The sequence below is a fragment of the Hydra viridissima genome, unplaced genomic scaffold, assembly GCF_058129835.1.
Source record: "Hydra viridissima isolate aposymbiotic clone 2 unplaced genomic scaffold, HvirCarnegie_v1 scaffold_1, whole genome shotgun sequence".
Lineage (NCBI taxonomy): Eukaryota > Metazoa > Cnidaria > Hydrozoa > Anthoathecata > Hydridae > Hydra > Hydra viridissima.
The window spans coordinates 1,779,398-1,799,822 of record NW_028324300.1 but is presented as its reverse complement, the minus strand read 5'-3'; the positions used below and the strand labels follow the sequence as shown (position 1 = coordinate 1,799,822).

General features: G+C 28.8%; 2 protein-coding genes across 10 annotated transcripts; one reads left to right on the top strand and one right to left on the bottom strand.

The window, feature by feature from the left end:
- Window positions 1-1,635: 1,635 nt before the first annotated feature.
- On the bottom strand, window positions 1,636-5,087 carry LOC149892851 (uncharacterized). Of its 4 annotated transcripts, none has more exons than XM_090076718.1 (3): window positions 4,967-5,054; window positions 4,676-4,796; window positions 1,636-2,245 (listed from the first exon to the last, which is right to left on the bottom strand). In XM_090076718.1, exon 3 carries the CDS (start codon window positions 2,212-2,214, stop codon window positions 1,885-1,887), a length of 330 nt encoding a protein of 109 aa, XP_089932844.1. In that variant the 5' UTR covers window positions 2,215-2,245; window positions 4,676-4,796; window positions 4,967-5,054; the 3' UTR covers window positions 1,636-1,884. The 4 variants fall into 4 exon arrangements, with proteins under 4 accessions (XP_089932844.1, XP_089932843.1, XP_089932841.1 ...); XM_090076717.1 differs by lacking the exons at window positions 4,676-4,796; window positions 4,967-5,054 and adding exons at window positions 2,469-2,960; window positions 3,162-3,827; XM_090076715.1 differs by lacking the exon at window positions 4,676-4,796 and having other exon boundaries at window positions 4,967-5,087.
- A 6,450-nt stretch (window positions 5,088-11,537) lies between these two features.
- Window positions 11,538-17,686, top strand: LOC145187385 (tubulin polyglutamylase ttll6-like). Of its 6 annotated transcripts, none has more exons than XM_090085237.1 (17): window positions 11,538-12,254; window positions 12,504-12,544; window positions 13,053-13,171; window positions 13,370-13,500; window positions 13,745-13,853; window positions 14,218-14,409; window positions 14,509-14,594; window positions 14,755-14,827; window positions 14,946-15,095; window positions 15,385-15,569; window positions 15,655-15,741; window positions 15,837-16,015; window positions 16,232-16,299; window positions 16,378-16,581; window positions 16,657-17,141; window positions 17,259-17,310; window positions 17,466-17,686. In XM_090085237.1, the coding sequence occupies exons 1-17, from the start codon at window positions 11,872-11,874 to the stop codon at window positions 17,505-17,507; spliced, it is 2,586 nt and encodes an 861-aa protein (XP_089941363.1). In that variant the 5' UTR covers window positions 11,538-11,871; the 3' UTR covers window positions 17,508-17,686. The 6 variants fall into 6 exon arrangements, with proteins under 6 accessions (XP_089941363.1, XP_089941356.1, XP_089941361.1 ...); XM_090085230.1 differs by having other exon boundaries at window positions 17,371-17,686; XM_090085235.1 differs by having other exon boundaries at window positions 17,223-17,310.
- Window positions 17,687-20,425: the final 2,739 nt, after the last annotated feature.

Genomic DNA, 20,425 nt, shown 5'->3' with positions numbered 1-20,425 from the left:
AATTAATATTTACATGGCTTCACCCTCACGAAACAAAAACCGATCATCAAGTCTAAAATTTTTAAAGAAAGAGATAAATTTTTGAAACTTTAAAAATAAAATCCCATTCAGTATTACTTCTTAACATTAGCGATGAAAAATATAAAATCAACCAATCAAGTTTTTGTAACAGCTGAGCTTTAATGCCTTCGGTATATTTGCAAAATGTACCGTCCAATGAAAACAAAGAAACCATTGTCCATTTAACAAAGCGGCGAGAATTTTTAAGTGTATAGTTTTAAGGTTATTGCTCTAAATGCGAGAAAAGATAAGTAAAGTTACAAAAATTATTTTATCTTATTTCGGTTTTTTGAATATTGGTTTGACAAGATACTGTTTTCATGTTTTGCTTTGTTCTCTTTATAAAGCGACTTTTTTTTTCAACATTCAGTGAAAAAAAAAGTCGCTTTATAAAGAGAACAAAGCAAAACATGAAAACAGTATCTTGTCAGTGATTTTTTGTAACTTTAATCGACTATTAAATGTAGATAATCAAATAATAAAGATCACATTATGATGATCACATAAAAATGATCTTCGAATTAATGTTTTCATTATAGAAATATTTAAATAAGAACCACCATTCTTCTTAATTTTTAGAGAAATAAGTACAAACCCCAAATCTATGAAACGTCAAATCTATGAAACGTCAAATCTATGAAACGTCAAATCTATGAAACGTCAAATCTATGAAACGTCAAGTCTATGAAACGCCAAATCTATGAAACTTCAAATCTATGAAACCCCAAATCTATGAAACGTCTAGAAAAAACAGTTTTCATGGTTTTCATTACAAATGTTTTGTTTGGTAACGAAGAAAAACTTGTCTTTATTGCCAAAAATATTTGTGCAAACTATTGTGACTGGAAATAAAGTGAGAAAAAGGGGAAATTTTGGTTATTTTAACTATAACAGTGATCGAAATTATAAAGATTGATTGAGATCTTTATAAACTACAGTTAAGATAACACATCAAACCGTTAATAAAAAAACATTACATTATTGCAACATTGTGATGTAAGTTTTATATGAAGGGAAGGGGTGTTCAGACTACCCTAAATACTGGTCTATTTATTCTATAAAGAGTGTTTTAAAAAAACCGAAACTGAACTTTCAACAAAAAAATGTCACAAAAATTTGAACCGAACCAAACCTGCACTAGAAAAGCTCTTGTGAAAAAACTGTAAATTTTTGTATTTCTTCCATCTGTAAATTGTATTAAATAGTGAAGACTGGTGGGCAATTATTTCCTTTTCTATTATATCTTATTTTTTCCATCCTTTACTATTTAAATTCAATTCTTGAGCTAAAAGTGTAAAGCTCCCATTAAGAGGAAAGAAGGGTTGCTTGGTCTAAAAAAGTTTTTGTGAAATCTGCATTTTTTGGAAACAATAAGAAATCTTTTAAATAAAAACAAAAAGACAATAGAAATAAAGATAAATTAGTTTTAAAATATTTTAAAATTATTAAAAAAAACTTCTTTTGCAAAAAAATAAATAATTCCTTAAAACTGTTGCTACAGCAACAAAAAATGAAGTCTTAATGGTGACTATAAACAGTTATTACCGACTCAACTAAAGTAGAAATTACTAAATGTAACAAAGAAATATTGCATTGAGTAACCTAATCTTAAATGAAACCGCTTTTACACCTCTTTGTGTTTTTTAAATACCGCTCCCTTCAAAAATATGCTTTATTTTTGAGCACATTCCAGAAGAAATGTAACTATTTTATTACAATATTTTGTAATTTGCCATATTAGCTGAAAGTTGTAAGTATTCCGTAATGCTTTGCGATCCTATTCTTTTCAGATATTTACACAGTTTTTAGCTGCTCGTGACACTCTTATATTAGCCGTGCTTTAAAATATCTATGCTTTTTGTAAAAATCTATATCTCCGAAAACATTACTCTCGGTCTCATCGTCTTTGTCAGTTAACAACTCTCTTAATTTTTCTTTGTTGGCGCAATCTTCGTTGCATCCAAAGCCAACCTTAGGATCAATACTAGCAGACCGTCTTTTACTTTCGATCACAAACTTCTCTGAGAGCAAAATAGCGGAAGAAAACTTTGCTGTTATTTCGGATAAATCGATTTTTTCGTCAGTCATGAGAGGTCTCGCCAACAAACACGAGAATAAAATAGTCATGATTGAAATAATTCTTTGAATCGTCATCTTATATTTTGTTGCCCTTTTTTTTGCACCTCTAAAGTAAAGGTTAAAAAAACTATTATTTTCTGAAAATAACTTAGTTTGTTAAAAAAGTTTTTAACGGCTGTGCTCTGCATATCTGCATGTCCTCCCCCCCCCCCCAACTCCCTTCGCTACTTCGTACTCATGCCTTTTAATCTCATTTCTATTACAAAAAGCTGCAAAACTCTTACATATTGCTCTAAATTTATAATGAAAATGATATATAGTTAGTATACCTTTATTTATATTGAGCCACTTTTTTTGTATCCAGTGGAGTTTCAATGGTGAAATAATGAAAGTTTTAGGACTGACCGACTCCTTTGAGATTTTAATGTGTGATATAAAAATATGAATTTAAGTTGAATAAACACCCCTAGCTATAAAATGCAGCAAACAAAAACCACATTTGCCTCGAAACTCTTTAAATGAAAAAAAACTTCAGACAGTTATTTAATAGTTACCCATGTCATTTAAACAGGGAATACTATGAAATGCTTCATTTCTCCGTCCAGAGTTCCATAGCCAAAATTTTTAAAATTTCTCTTCCTACTGGTCATAAAAAGACTTTTTTGCTATTGCCTGACACCATCAATACTATTTTTCGCCACTTTTTCTACTTTTTTATTGTAACACAAAACATTGATAACAAGAACCATTTGAAGTTTAGAACAATTTTTCACTGCTTCTTTACTTTCTTGTAAAGAATTGGAAAATTAAGCAAACACTTCCTGAAATAAAAGTTTCCTCGAAATAAGAATTGCCGTAAAATGTTTAAAAATATAATAAAAACCCATGGCATAAATAAATAGCCCAAAGCATGCCTAATTACGTATATAAATAACATCACTATTTAATAATGCAGTAAGCTAGTTATATTGTGGCTTATATCAAACTGTTTTACAGTGCAATGAAAAATACTTTAAACTCACTGAACATTAGCTGTGATCAGGGGGGAAAATTCTGACATTTCGAAATAAACGTCAAAAACGTCATAAAGCGATTCATCACTACGCTTGAAAGTGTTTATTATTCAATCGTTCGTCTGTTTCGTTAAGCACCAAGAACAATTTTTTACGAATTCTTTTTTTAAGAAACTTTTTTTCATAGTATAAAAATGATAACTTTTAATGGTCTTTCTTTGATGACTTTTTTTAACCGTATCATTTGACAATTGCTACATAAAAGGTTTTTTTTGTCAATATTTTGAAAAATTTGCTATTTGAATAGCTTACAGTAATAATCTGGGAGAATGAGGCTATATGTCTCAACAACATAAACAAAACAGTCCATGACAAACAGAAACAAGATGACAAGAAGATGACAAGTATCAGGCAAATAGATTTTATTGATTTACAAAATTATTTATGTGCAGTTTTTCTTGCGGACTAGAATTTTTTTAAATGGTTAGAAGCTGGTGCTAATTATTTTTTTCATGGTGATATATGATTTAAATGATTTTTCAGAGCCTTAGTTTCCTATAATAATTATTTGGAAATCTCTTTTATCGTTATAAAGCATCAGCGTTTGGTTTTTCGGTTTAAACGAATAAAAACGAATAATAACCAACTTCTATACCAGTCTCGTAAGATAACTCAAATTTTCTGAAGTTTATTAAAATAGAACTCTTTATGAAATCAAAACACTAAAGCTTTTGGCGAGACAAGTTTAATATTCTTTCATGTTTTATTAAAAACTTAGTATATATTGTATATATATATGAGTATATACTATATATATATATATATATATATATATATATATATATATATATATATATATATATATATATATATATATATTAAATATTAAATATATTTATATTATTAAAAAATAATTTTAAAATAAAATATATTTATAGTATATATATTAAAAAAAAAAAATCTTTTAATCGAAACATATAAATGGCTTTAAATTCGATTTCTTTCAAATGACTGATAAATAGGTTTGTACTTTTTCACTATTTCTGATAAAAACTTGATTAACCAAACGCCAATCCAAGATTAACATAAAAAAAACAACACCTTAAGACTAAAAGCGCGAGGTGAAACGTATCAAATAATATCGATGCTTGCTACCTGCTCTTTCAAATATATCGCTTTTGTTGGCTATACCATTTTCATTTATATTTTTAAGTTCTTACTGCATTCCATATATTATTGAGGTTTAAGCTTCATTTTCATTCTTCTTCATATAAAAAATGGGATTGGATGAATAGCTAAAAGGTTTTAAATGAGATGAATTTTGTTGGTTTGATTGATAAATGAAAATGCCGCTACGGTACAAATGTAATTCATAAACAAACAAAAAACCTTTAAGCAAAAATATTTCGGTTTTTCTCAAGCAAAATCCCGAACGTTTTCCATTTATTGCCTCTGTTTGCCAAAATCTATTTAATTTTATGCAAAGTAAACGGAGATTAAAATTGTATTACCATCATTTGTACCTATTTTTACTGAATCACCCATCGTTGGTTAAAAAATCCTCTTTGCAAAATGTCTTCTTGCTCCTTATGTTTAGAGGTGTTTGTGTGTCTTATTTCTAATTCATCCACTTCATCTTGGTAACTGTAACAATAGATAAAAAAATTGTTCGTCGCGCGAAGAGTAACCTTTGTGCGCGGAGGGTCACCTTTATGCGCTGCTTTTACCATTTATAAAATTAAGTGAAAAATTTTAAACTTTTGTTGAAAATTTTTTCCGTTTACATCGATATATTTTTCAATAATTATACATACCTTTACTTCACCTTATATCTAACTTATGATGGCACAGGTTGTGGCAAGCTTTTCTCGTAATACTTTTCTATGATCACTTTGATGAAAAAATTCGCTGTTTTGACGGGTAAATAAAAAGAAACAAAAGAAATCTTAATCGTTGGAAAGCATGTCACATAAATGCTTTTTATTTATTTCTTTTATTAGAATGGATTTAAAGTAGGTATACACAGAACTATAGCTAACTGTTGTTCTCTGATATCGGAATTCTAAGTTTTCACCAATAGGTATCCTGACTTTACAGATAGTATTAAAATTGTATTCGTTAAAGAGCCTTTATATTCCTTGGTTTCAACGTCTGTTTGAGTAAAAGTAAAAAAGCAAGGTTTTAGCAATTGATTATTTAAAAGTAAACATTGTTGCAACGTACGCCGAAATTTTGCAGAAACTAAATCGAGCGAGTTTAATATCCCTTTAATTCTCGCTGAGAAATGTGAATTCTGGCTAAAATTGACTTTCAGTCTATGTTCAGTGCACGTGTTTGTTGCTAACTTTAATTTAATGACGAAGTAGTTTCTTTTTTTTTTTTGTAGTAGAAAAACGATCCAACAAAGTATGGAACGCTGGTATTGGTTCCGGTGGGCTTCCATTCAAAAAGCATTCAAACAGAGAATTGGAATACAGATTTTCTGTTTTACTTTGTATCACTTTGTTAAATTTGTTACTAATTTTTTTTTCACTATATTTACGTTGCTGTAAATATAGTGAAAAAAAAAATTATTTTCATTATATTTACGCTATGCTGCTTTTGCTTTCCGAACGGAATGTCATAAAAAATGCGCAAGTTTAAAATCATTGACAAAATTGGTTAAATCGTTTTTTGTTTGGTTTGTTGAATAGCCTTAAAACAGAATTTAGACAAAAAATTGAGACGCAGCTAGTACCTCTTTCTTTTGTCATAACTTCTTTAAAAATAACTTGACACCTGTTACTGTGATTATATTTTTGGTTTTAGTTGACTACTTACAGGCTGCTTCACCATTTCTCCCATGATTCTTTAGATTTTACAAAGGTCAAGCTTCTCTTTATTATCTTCACTTTTGTGTGGTTTGTAAGTTGGTCAACTAGCTCTGTGTTTCTAGTGCTGCTTTTGCAGCTGTATGGTTTTTAGCCTGTCTTCAATAATTTTTTTAGACCATCATTTATAGTATTTGTTATTTGAAGTTTGCTGTCTGCCAAAAAAACACGAAAGGTACACGAGGTTATTCACAGCACAAACACACTTAAGCTCTCGTTTGTTTTTTTTTGAATGATTATATTTTAAAACTGAATTCTATTGTCTTCTAGCAACTCTTAATTTTTTTTTTCCCAAACCTGGCATTTAAAAAGCAGTAGATAATCCAATTAACAAATAGGTGTAATTTTTGTTCATGGATACGTAGCTAAACGTTTTAAATAGTTCTTTTCTGGATTTAGTTGCAGAATAGAAAATGCACAATTTCACAATTAAAACTCTGAAAAACAACAGATAAGTTATCGTTGCTTTCATAAGTAGAAATGTCTAATTTCTCTCTGTTTTGACCGGAAGTTGCGTTAAATGAATCTTTTAAACCGATGCTCTACAAACACGTTCCGGAATTAAATCACGCAAGGCTCTTTAACTACACTGCCTGATGTTGTCAGAGAGAATTGTATAGCACATCATGAGGTTAGACGTTGCACACAATTAACTACGCGGTTCAGGTCTTTAATTCCCACTTGGCAACAAGTAATGATAACAAACGGTAGCTAAATATAGCTAACTGTTAAGAACCAGCTATAATCCTATTTAAACAAACGGAAATAATAAAATATCTTTGTCGGGTATTCATGCAATATTTCTGCATTTCTTAATTATTCTTTCTATTTTTTCACCTTAGCTTCACTTGTCATATGAAAAGACAATGAATGTAATAAATTTGCTGGTCTTTTAAAGTTTTACTGCATTATTTCATCAAATAGGTTTTTTATGGCCAATTCAAAAGTTTTAACGTAACATGGCTAGTAAGATACGTACTATCATTGTGAAAAATAGCAGGGCAATGTAAAAACTATGCTATATAAATTAGTTGTATGCTAAAATAAGTCGGAGCGCTATATGTGAAGGCATGGGCACCTTCTCATCAGGGAAAAAAGGGTGGAAAGGAGGCACTTATACAGATACGGGGACTGCATTAGCTTTAACTATCTCAGAATAATAAAAAATAGCATCAAACAGTTTTGCACTAAATATTTTGCATGAAACATTGTTAGGTGCGGGAAGTGTCACATGACTAATATTCAGTTCGGATAGGTGAAATCTTTCTTTCTCTCTAATCAAAGCTCACAGGATTTATTTTTTATCTGAAACAATTTTATAGCCATTTTAAGTGTTACTTTTTGTTTTAGTATTTTTTAAGCTAAGAATCCAAGGCTTAAAAGAGTTTCACACTTGAAAGCCGAGTAGAATATTTTTTCTAATCTCTTAAAATTCGTACAAAAAAAATCTCTAAACTCCTCATACTGCAATAGCAATTTTCAATGTAATTGAGATTTATATGACAAATTATATGTAACACGTGATATTGAACTGAAATGGTTAAAGCTTCTTTTCGTTTCTTTCTTTTAGACGTCATTTTTTATTTAAGTTAAATTTGGTCTAAAATTGCGTAATTAAATTCCCTGAATTTGTGAATAAAATAAAGAGGAAATTGTTAATATTCGTGTTTTGTTTGTTTTAACGTTAAGCTATTTAAATTAAGCGAAGCATTACTATCGTATAATTAAATTATGTTTCAATATACAGATTTTTTCGACTGGAACATTCTAATAAAATTCAAAGGAAAAAGAAACTTTTAAAGAAACCTCTATCCGACTGGATTTAGAAAATGGTTTTTACAAAAAGATTTTTTAAAGCACGGTTAATATAAGTTTGTCACCAGCAGCTACTTCCATTGAGTTTTTTTCGACGTGAAATCAAATTCAGTACTCTTGAATTCAGTCCTTTTGAAAATGAAGCGGATTAAATGGCTTATATTGATATATATGCTACGTGATAAAATCTAAATTTCTGTGCCTTTAAGAAAACAACAAATTACTTTTTCGTTTGATTTGTAAGTAGAAAAATAGTGAATGGTTCGGACTTTTAATCGAAACAATGGCAAGGTTCATTATTATCATAAAGCGAAGTTATTTTATAGGAGTGATGGGGGCGTGGGGTACTTTTTTTAGTCGAACCCAAATCATTAATTTAGTTGGGTTTTTTGCTTTACTACCTCCAACTTCCTTCTTTTATTCTTACAGCTTCGAGTATTTCAAATTCATAATTAACATACTTATATTGATTACTACATACATATTAACATAAATACATTAAACAAAAATTAAGTAATAACGTGTACATAAATATGTTAAAACAGATAATTAAAACAAACAAATAACGTGTTAACTAATTAAGAATCATAGTCAATTAACTTAAATATTCTAAAGGAAAATAAAGATAAATAAATAAACGATCATAAAAAATTATGAAGTATAATGTTTAAAAAAGTTATAAAATATGATTATAAAATACATGTTAAAGTTACTTTGAGTCAATGATTCTTTTTCAAATGTTTCAAATTCTTCATATTAAAAGCAATTGAAATGCTCATACTCCAATTGTTCAGCGATGATTAGCCATTTATAACCAAGCTTATTATTTATAGTTAGAAAGTAACTCAAAGAATTTTATGATACCACGCCTACTGGTTCAAATATCGTTTATTTGACACGTCTGTTTTAATTCTCCAAAGAAAAAGTAGTATTAAAAGATTTTTTTTAAAAAAAAAGTTGAATTCCAGAATACTTACTTCTCTCATTATAACTTTTCAGTTGTACCAATCAAATGAGTTTGCTCAAAAATTTAATGGAAGTTTTAATCGTGAAAAAAGGTGCCCAACATGAAACATGATATTTACACTTATTTAAACATTTTTTCTATGTAATGTTTTACAAAACCAGATTTATACACTGGTGCGTTAACAAATATATGAATAGTGTTAACACAAATCATGTACGCAAAGTCATCGCAGGTGTACAAAATCTTAAATATTGATATTACATTTTTTCATCATTGTCATTCTGCTTGATATTTATTCAAGCCTACCGTGTTTAATAGTAATAAGATACATATTTTCTGCTGCTGTGGTAATTGTGCTGATACAGGGTTGCATCGTGGCCTCACGTTTCTTTTTGTTCCAGTTCTCTGAAAGCTTTTTGTCTTCCGTCTCATTTGTTTAGGGATGTGTGAGAAATATTTAACAAACTTTTCCAAAATAGAGCAAAAAGTTTGAATAGTAAAAAATACTTCAAAAGACTCTTTTCTACCGTATTCACAAAATAACTACAAATAGATTTTGCTCCTGCAAATGAGTTGCTTCAGGAAAGAGAACAACAAAGTAAGTTTAACAGTTAGAAGCATTTAGTAATATTAACATATGATCAATTTCTTTAGAAGTTTTAAAATTTAAAAAATAATCTACTGAATGCTATATATTTAGCATGCCTTGTATTTAGATTTATAGTTACCCCGGGAGAGCTCGCCATACTTTAGAAGAATCCGATTTTCTCCTCATGAAAAAATATTTTGTTTGTTAACTACTTTTAATAGAGTTTTTGCTTAAAAAAAATTCTCTTGGTTTTTTAATATTTGTTTGAATTTCTGTTTTAAAGGAGAGCCGCGATCAGATGAAGGTGATGTCGCATTTTAAGTTATTAGGAAACAAACTTAAGCTTTCAACTCTACCGTTATTTTTTACCGTTATTTTTTACCGATTTTCTACCGTTAAGCTTTAGTTGATTTGCACAATATTAGAAAATTAATCATCAAAATGATGAACAATATAACAAAATCAAAAAAAGTAAATTGATGCAATAAGCAAGATAAGAGAATAGATAAAAATAAGATAAAAACAAGAATTTTTGAATTTTTTTTATTCCAATTACAAAATCTAAGTATTTAATTACAGCTAACAGTTGAAAAATATTACCAACTTAATAAATCCTCGAAATAAATAAAAAAAAAAAAATCCTTGATTAACTTCTCGAAAAACTTTTGAATCTGGAGAAGAAAAAAAACTGGAAAAATATTCTTTGTTTCTGCAAATAACAAATTCTCCTAAAATTAGATCAACAGCTTGAAAACTAATTTATTCAATCGCTTTCCCTGAAATCCACTTACGAATATAAAAGCTGAGTTTATCCCTAAATAACTTAAAGATTGTTAAAGAGCTTTAGTTTGGTCTAAAGAGTAGCATAGTATAATAATTAAATAAAATAGATGATAAAAAATATCTTCTCACTTTTTACGCTTTATTTTTCTATACTCACTTTTAAAATTTTATTTACAGTTTCAAATTTTAAAAGGTTTGAGAGCAGAAAAATTGGAAGAGGAAAAAGTTTTCTGTGGAAACAGTGCACAAAGTTCTGAAACCTGATAGTTTTGGCGCTTTATCGTCAGTGACACGGCCATTTAATTCAGACAAAGCTGAATTATTTGACAGCGTCACTGACGATAAAGCGCAGAAGGCTCAGTCTGAGCTCTTAGCTCTTAGAAGAAATATTCGCTGTTCAGCCCACTCCATTACAAACTTCAGAACCAAAATGCTGTGAAGAAACTAGTATTGAAATCAATTATTTGACTTTTGCTATATTGCCCCCCTTCCTCCCAACATCTTAAGGGCTCTGTTTAAATTTAATACATAATATTGATGTATTGAGTAATAGCGCTTAAAGGCATAATATTTATATATTTGCATCTTTTATGCGCGGATATAAAAATGAAGTATTTTCTTAAATCATTGCAAACTATTAGATTATTTACAAAAATCTAAATTAGTTTAAATTTGATTTATTTGTTTCGATAAAAAAAAACTCTGCATTTGTAAGAGGATTCTCAATAAACCAATAGAAAACCGATATGACGTTTTTATCACACACAAAGTGTGTCAATCTAAAGTGATAAACAATTGATTGTTTAAATATCTAACATAAGGGAGATGTTGGTGGAAACTTTCAAGGAGCATCTTTGATGTATCGCTGTAATTTTTTCAAAAGCCAAAGCTTCTGCAGCTATTTTTTCCATTAGCTTCGTATATTTTTGTGTTTTAAATATTTGGTTAAAAAAAAACCATTTTAAAGTTTCCATTTTTTTAAAAAGACAACTGCTACTTTATACAGGGAATATAGTTATTTTATGCGGAGAGGTTAATTATTATGGTGTGGGGAGTAATGCCGGGGTAAGAGCATTAAGCCTCGATTATGAGGTGCCGGGGAGCCGAATTTAGGGCCGAAAATATTTTTAAAACGCGCATTTTTTTGATAAACTACATAAATTAGTATTTTAACATTATTATAATTCTCTATTTGATTTACTCTTTCAATCAATCAACTAGTTTTTAAAATGAAGAAGATTTTTTCCTAATTTTTATTCATTCCTTATTAAAAGCGAAAAAAATGTTATCCAGAAATATTTTTTCTTTTTAGAGAGGGCGGCTGGGAGTGAGAGCACCGGAACAACAGACCATGTGCCGGCGTTTCGAGAAGGAAATTTACAATAAAGTTAATATTTATATTCGTTGTAAAAATAGTACTTCAAAAAAAAAAGGATGTAAAGATAAAGAGAGATGGAAAAAAACAAAAATAAAAAAACAATGTGATAAATATAGGACAAAGAAACCTGGAAAAAAATTTTTGAAATAAAAAACTTCAAGGAATATTATATCCACTTAGACCAAGTCTACTTTGCTTTATGTTCGTGTTAGAAATAACGTTGTCAAGTTAACATGTTTTTATAAAGAAAATTGAACAAATTTCAGACGAAGTCATGTGGACTGAGCCCTTTAAAGGGCATATCGCTTTTCAGCAGTATGACTTCTCAATCTTGTCCAATAATTAGCTTGACCAACTACAGTGACTTTTCAAAACAATCTCTATATGATGGTGTTAATAAACAAGTTGATGCTAGCCAGCTTTCTACTGATAACCAAAATGTTGTAGATTTTTTTTCTGTTTTTACCGAAGATGGATACAGTAGTATTTGCAATCTTAATGAAAGTATTGATTTTAATGAAAAATTTTGCATGGCTACCTCTAAAGATGTTTTTCGCAAGGCTTCAACAGTGTCAGCATACACCGAAAAAAACATGGAACTAATTGAAGATAAAATAAATCTTAAAAACCAAATAATCAATTCAGCCAAAGAGGATGATTTGCTCTTATTAAACAAAAAAAAAACTAGAAAAAAGAAAAGGTTTTTTTCAAATATATTACTATTATTTTTACATAAGTATATATAATTTAACAAGTGTGTGTGTGTGTGTGTGTGTGTGTGTGTGTGTGTGTGTGTGTGTGTGTGTGTGTGTGTGTGTGTGTGTGTGTGTGTGTGTGTGTGTGTGTGTGTGTATATATATATATATATATATATATATATATATATATATATATATATATATATATATATATATATATATATACATACTTGTTTGTTACCTTTCTTTAGGTTTTTGAAAATCAATTTAACAAATTGCAAATATGAATGTGGTATGTATTATATGTTTAAAATTCCAAATCAAGTTTTAAATAAAAAGTTTACAATAATGCATTTCTTTGTTTATGGTTTTTACTTTCTTCATTTGCAATATTGTTAATTTGTGCTAAAATTCTAATTTTGATTTTTTAATTCTTTAGTTAAACAAATGAGATTTTCTTTCTGCTATCATAATATTGTTTAAAGATTCCTCCTATTACTATCTACATTCGTTATCAGGATTTTCATCAAAAGATTCTTTTAAAGATTGACTCTTTAAAACTTTAATAGTGAAAAACTATACATAGAAATTTCCAGTAACTTTAGTGACATGATTTCACTGAATATTAAGAGTTCAGTTTTAGTGTGATAGCTCAGTAAATAGTTATGTGCATGGTAGCTATCATCTTTTCATCATTTAGAATACTCTTCAGTTTTATTTGTACTTGATTTGCCAATAAGTGGTATGATGAGTAGGAAAAACCTTTTTTTTAGTTTTTAAATAATATTTTTTATATTCAGTTCATAGAGTTGCTAAGAAATTTGGTTTCCGAGAAGTTGGTGATTCTGATGATTGGACATTGTTTTGGACAGACAGCTCTGTTAGTTTAGAAAGGGTTATTAACATGAAAAAATATCAGGTTAGAGTTAAAAAGTATACACAGATTCATATGCGTTTAAGCTTATTTTTATAAGACTTATGTGCATATGAAGGTCCGGAAACTCAGATTTAAACCTGAAATATTTTTCTTTAATAATTATTAAAGATTAAAGGATTCTATACTCTGAATGACAGCATCTTATTGGAAAAAAAATTGGTGTTGCTTTATTTGTTTTAGAAAATTAATCACTTCCCTGGCATGAGTGAGATATGTCGAAAAGATCTTCTTGCTCGCAACATGAACAGATTGTGTAAACAATTCCCAAAAGACTTTGTGATTTTTCCTAGAACTTGGTGCATTCCTGCTGAGTAAGTATCATAGTTTATGGTTCTAAAGGGACCTAAAAGTTTGAATTGATTGATTATCTTTAATTGATTAAAGTGCTGATAACACAGATTCTGATAACATATTCTGTTATATATTCTTTCAAGTGTGAGCATTAAATTAGTATGTAAAAGATGTTTAAAAAAGTATTCATTCATTTTACTTAACAAAAAAAACTAATTGTATATAATTCAATTTTTGTAATTCATGACTGTTTTTCACTTTTAGCTTTGGTAATTTTTTAGCATTTTGTCGAATTAAAAAGAATAAAACATTCATCTTCAAACCGGAAAGTGGTTCACAAGGAAAAGGAATATACTTAGCAAAAACTCCAAAGGTTAATTTAAATTTTTCTATAATGATGATATCTTTAATGAATACTTAGAAATTTATAATTGAAGTTTTACTATAACCTTTTGATTTAATTACTGCTTTAACTTTTATCATTAAAAACAAAAAAGGTTAAGAAACTTTATTATACAGAGTTCTTTTCTCTACAAATATTTTTTAGAAGCTGCAAAAAAAAAAAAAAAAAGATATTAATTCAGTATAATACATTTTGTTTTGTTTTATACCCAGTTTGAGTTAAATATAATTTTGTTATAAATATTTAAAGTTCTTGTTTTCAATAAAGCTTATGATTATTCTGTTTGACATAGAACTTTTGAACTGATTTTCTCTTATTGTAAATTATCTTTTAGAACATTAAACCAGGAACGAATTTGATCTGTCAGCAGTATATTTCCAAACCTTTTTTAATTGATGGTCTCAAATTTGATCTTCGAATTTATGTTGTTGTAACATCATGTAATCCTTTAAGAATATTTGTCTATAGAGACGGGCTTGCAAGGTTTGCAACAGTGAAATATGCTAATCCAGCAAGTAATAATCTGGTAATTAAAAAAATTTAGGCTTTTAATTGTATTGAACTCAATTTCTAAAATTGGAAATTTTAACATCATGAAAACAAAATTCCATTACATTTTTTTTAGGATAATGTTTACATGCATTTAACAAACTATGCTATTCAGAAAAACAGTGATGCATTTGTTCGGGACAATAACATGGGCAGTAAAAGGTTCCTTTTTTTTTTCTCTGTGATTCTTTTTATTAAAATATTTTTTCTCTTTGGTAGCATTAGTGTACTTAAATCATTCTCAAGGGTATTTGATGCTTTTATATTGTATTAATTCAATTGTATAACATCTGATGTATTTAACTGATTTATTTTATTTTAGGAAAATTTCTACAATCAACAAATGGTTTATTGATAATGGATATGATATTGAAAAGATTTGGAAAAGCATTGATGTAAACTTCTTTTTATTGTGTTATATAATTAGCCTTATACATTTTGGTATTTTTAAAAAATTTATTTTAAATAAATACATATTCTAAATACATATTTGGTATTTTCTTTTTAATTCAGGATATAATTATCAAAACTTTAATAACTGCACACCCTGTTCTCAAACACAACTATCAAACATGTTTTCCAAGCATAAAAGGAAGTGCATGCTTTGAAATCCTTGGATTTGATGTAATCTTAGACAGAAAGCTTAAACCATGGGTTTTGGAGGTGATTTATAATGTTGATTTTTTCTCCTATATAAAATTTTTATCCTATGTAACTAAAAGATTTTATATGTTTTCGAAAATATGCATGGAAGAACAATATTGATGTTAACAAAGAAATATTTTGCCTATCAGTTTTTTATGAAGGTTTTGAAAGCTAATATTTGTTTTATCTAAAATTACTGTTACTATTGAGAGAGCCTGTTAGGGTTTATTTTTAAAGATTGGGTTTATTTATATGAATTTCAGTGGTGTTTTTTATTCAATTTAGATTATAAAAATTTTTTTAATAGGTGAACCATTCTCCTAGCTTTACAACTGACTCCAAGCTTGATCGTGAAATTAAAGATGCTGTTATTTATGATACATTAGTACTTGTAAATTTCTCATCGGTTGATAAAAGAAAGTGTCTTGAAAGAGAAAAAAAACTCATTCGTGAACGACTTGTAAAGTTAAAAAATCCTGCAAAGGATGAAAAGTTTGTTTTTGTTTCATGTTATCAAGTTTTTAAAATGTTCATGATTTGTTTCAATTTAACTTGGTTTTCTTTTAAACAACAATAGTTTTAAAGAAAAGGAAGACATAAAAGATAAGGAAGAGTTTCTGAAAAACTTAACCAAATATGAAGATGATCACATTGGTGGATTCAGGTTTATAAACAATTTTTGTATGGAAAAAAAAAGTTAATTTAATAAAATACATCCGTAGCAAGTATTTGCAGAATTCCTTAATTCTTTTACTTTAGACGTGTTTACCCAGAGAACAATGAAGAAAAATACAAATGGTTTTTCGAAAGCAGCAGTTCATTGTTTCAAGAAACTGCTTCATCGAAAGCTCGCGCAGAATGTGCCAGATTACAAAGAGAAGAAATTTCTGCCAAGAAAGTCACAAGAAAAAGTTCCCTAAAACTGGCACGTTTTACAGGTGTCAAAGCCTCGTTATTATTGAGTAACTTTTGATATATTGAGTAACAATATTATGATGTTGTAGTAGAACAAGAAAGCATATGATGCAAATGTATCGACCAGAAAGAATTTGTTGTTATAAACTCTTTTTCAACGGCGTTTTTGAAAAAAATTTATTGCTCTTCTAACTCAGTGCAAAAAATTCTTTTATTCTTTGAGCCCTAATTCTCTTTAGGCAATGCCAGCGCCGCAAAACTGTTTTTAGGTACGAGAACAGCGTCAGCGAAATGTAGAGATGTTAAGGTATTTGTGCTCTTTACAAAATGATTTATCAAGTAGTACTGCAATGAATTGTTTCAATTCGGTTTTGCGTTTATTTAGAAAGAAAATATCGATATAAACTCCTTTATCACGTGTCCAATCAGTAAGTACGAAGAGCAGGAAAGGTTAGGAAACCTGTTGCGCAGAGAGAACTTGTTAAAGTCACTCGGTTTGCCTGAAGCTGTTCAAAGGTTAATTGATTGTGTTGAGCACCATGAAAATCCAAAAAATTGCCCGCCAATAATAACGGAAAAAGATGCAACGGTAATACTTCGAGAGTGTTTGCACTAGCGTGCGAAGCTTACGTCATTAAAAGGTTTTTTTGATTTACGTTTTTAGAAAGTCACTAAGAGCGAAAAGTCAGTTACCTTAAACAAAACTAGTCAGTGCGCATCCAACAATCTATTGCAACATTCTGGGACTCGTAATTACTTAAAGTCGAACAGCGCTCCTCCTGATATGAAGCGTGCGCTTATTGTTGGAATGGCTTCGCTGCCAAATCCGTCAAAACTTGCTCCTATACAAACCAACTGCAATTCCAGTAGTTTTCAATACAGTATGCTTGGTAATGGTTACAGCAGTAGTTTTGCTTTAGGTAATGACCATAAAAGTATAGCTTGTTTTAGAACTACGCAAGGGGTTCTCGGGAAAGAAAGCTTCAATTGCAGAAGTGAGCAAAGTTTTTCAATAAAACTTGATCCTGAAAAAAATAGTTTACGTGATAGATTAGCAGAGTTATACATTAACTCTTCTCCAGCTCCAATCGAATGTCGCACTAATTTTATGGCAGAAAATAACCTTCCTTCCCAAGATACCTATAATCGGTAACTTTTATTTAAAAAGATTTACCTATTTTTGTTTAGAAATAACGGCGACAAAAATAACAAGATGATTTTTTTTAATAGATCAACTCAGCGAGTGCATTGGATGAGTGATAATAGATCAACTCATGCCCAACGGGTGCGTTGGGCGAGTAACAATATTCGACTAAAGGTAAAATTGACTTTTTTAGTTAGTTTAAAAAAACAAAATATTTAAAGTTTAAAAGTTTAGATGACCAACCGGAGCAATAAAGACTTCTTTGATAGACTGTTAACGTTTAAAGCTCTTTTGATGATGTTTGATGCGTTGGATATGATTTCGTTTAGCAAATCCAGTTGCTAGAGCGTCTTTCACCTTCAATGATTTAGCACCACGACTATACAACTGATGGGATAAAGGCTTTGGCAGTTGGTTCCGACGTTTGTAGAATAGTCACACAAAAAAAAAAAAAATACGTAAGACCTATAAACGATCTTTGAAAAAAGAAATTTTTTACATTCAATGTAACTGTTTATCTGTTGAAAGCGAGATAAAACATTTCATTTTCTTTCCGGTGATCTTTTTAATGTAACTTTCATAGTTTGTTAGACTTTCCCTACAAAAAGTTGCCATAAAATCAGTAGCAAGGTTAAGAATACACTTATTAAATATTTTTTTTAGGTGAACTAAAATAGAATCCCTTCTTTTTTACAACTTCAATAAAAGTTGAAGTTGCATAAGAAGAATAAGCGGTTTACCAACAATTTTAGTTGTGTGCGTTCGATAACGCTCGATAAATGTCTTGTTTCAGTCGACCTCTTGTTTTAAGAGTAGATATACCAAAACGATAGGTGCAACTGTACTATAAAAATATAAAGTAAAATACTCATCAAACTATTAAACTCCTTTACATCTTTCAGAGGATAGTCGAAAACAATTTTCTATATTCTAAAGAGGAAACAATTGAGCCATTTCAAAATGTGATATCTTAAAAATTTCTTGAAAATTTTACCAGATGAAGAAATGCCTAAGAGAAAAACATCGTGTGTGTGTTTCTAAGAATGTGCGGTTACGGTATCCTGAGCTTGTAGGTCGACTAGCAAGATGTTAACATTTCGCTAACTTTGGAGACATTTTAAACCAACCCAAAATTGTCATCTCCATAAACCCTTACACAAATTAAATCTCAATTTTTTTTTTTTATTTAAAAAAAAGTTACCTATGGCGGTAATTCTGAACTTTATACCTCGTTTAATTGCTTTTGAAGTTAAAAAAGATAGTCAAATGTCTTTCAAAAGAATAAAATAAATAATTAGAATTACAAAAAATATCTCTATCATTGAGAAACATTTGAATATTTCGACTATTCAGTCATATTTATCATTCGAATTTGCAAGAAGATGAAAAGAGAAGTAAAAATGGAAAAAAAACTGAATGAAAGTGATTTCACTGTTAAGCAAGTAAAAAATGGAAATCTAAAAAGTTATTTTTAGATTTAATTTTATTTATTTATTATAAAATAATCGCAATATTCTTGATTGCCATTACCCTAGTTCACTGAGATCTACAGACCCATAGCAAACAAAAAACTTGACCTAAATTTGCATATAACATATCAACTCTTAAGCACGATTTCTAATACTTGAAGAAATGTAATTAGAAAATGTGTTAAACTATAAAAATGCTTTTCATAATCAATCGATGACTTGTTCCAAACTGAACAATACTATGCATACAATTAATCAAGTTTTTAAAAAACATTTTATTTCAATTTGTATATAACCTGAACCTGGTATCTACTTATACCTGCTTGTTGTCTAAAAGAAATTCATAATAAATAATGATGTATGCATACGTATGTGTGTGTATATACGTATGCATACTTCATTACTTTATTATGAATTTATTAAAGGCTTAATGTATATAAAATTTGATAATTACTCTGTTACTGTGGACTAAATATTTAAAAAACGGTTTTTACATTAATTTTTTGAATTTCCGTAAGTTACAACTTCAATAAGAAGATTGTAGATGCAAAAAAGCATTTTATCGAAGGAAAAGTAACATCAATTCGTGCAACAGAAAAAAGTTTTGGAATCCAATACTCAACTCTTTCTCATTTTATAAGTTAAGTAAAAAAAAAAGCTCTTTATATGTGAATACCACCACCTATTCCTAATTAAAAAAAGTTGCGTCAAGCATTTACTCTAAAACAAGAAGTAGCTATTGGCTCATATATAACAATTGCGTCGAATTATATCAATAAATATTATCACATCTTTCAAGAATCAAGAGATTAAAATGTTAGTTTCTTAACATTTCTTCGTCTTTCAGTTTGGCAGTTCGGTTTCCTGTAGTTAAGTCTAGCCAAATTTGGAGCGTTAAAAGAGAAAATATCATTCGTGAATACACTGCGGACCGCAATGAAGCGAATCCTTTTTCCATTTTTTTAACATGACTTCTTAACAAGAAGTTTTAAGGAATTGATACTAAATATTATTACATATTACAATTATAAATAGTACATATTGATAATTGTTGATAGTTAACAAAACTTTGTTTGGAATTATAAAACCATGTTTCTTGTAATAATCAATCGTAGGTTGTTTTTTTTTTTTTGCTTTATTTCTCAGCGTATATGATAACATCACCGTTTTTAATGTATAACTTTATCATACTTGACATATAATCTATATATAGACTTGAATTGTGTTTTCTAGACTTTGACTTTGAACATTTAAATTTTAATCGTGTTGTGATAAAAAAACGGACAGAATTTTCATGTAGACCTAATACATAATCCAATAAGATTTATTAAAGGTAAGAAAAATTTGTATTTTGTTTTATTCCAAAAACGGACAGAGCTTTTCGATAGACCTGGTTTTCATAAAGTATTCAAAAAGTTTACATAGAATAACAAACAAACTGGTTTCTCAAAATTATCTAATTTAGTTTCAAAAATTTATTTACAGAATTCTTCTTATTGGTTCTGATTTCACTGTGAAAAGTTTTAAAGTTTTTGTAGAGAAAAGTTCACATTTTTTAAGTTTAAAGATGGTCAACGTTAGGAGACAGTTCATAAAGGGTGACTGTATAAAATGTGTAAAAAGTTCCATATTAAATAGTTGATTTAGTTTCGGTGTTTATGCAATAACTGTTGCTTTAAGAGATCGAATTAGATTTTAATAAAAAAGAATGCATTTAATTTTGTTCCATTTTTTATTTCAAAGTTTTCCATGTTGATAAATTGCAGAAATGACTAATGACGAGAATGATTTAAAATGTTCATTGCACATAAAAAAAAATA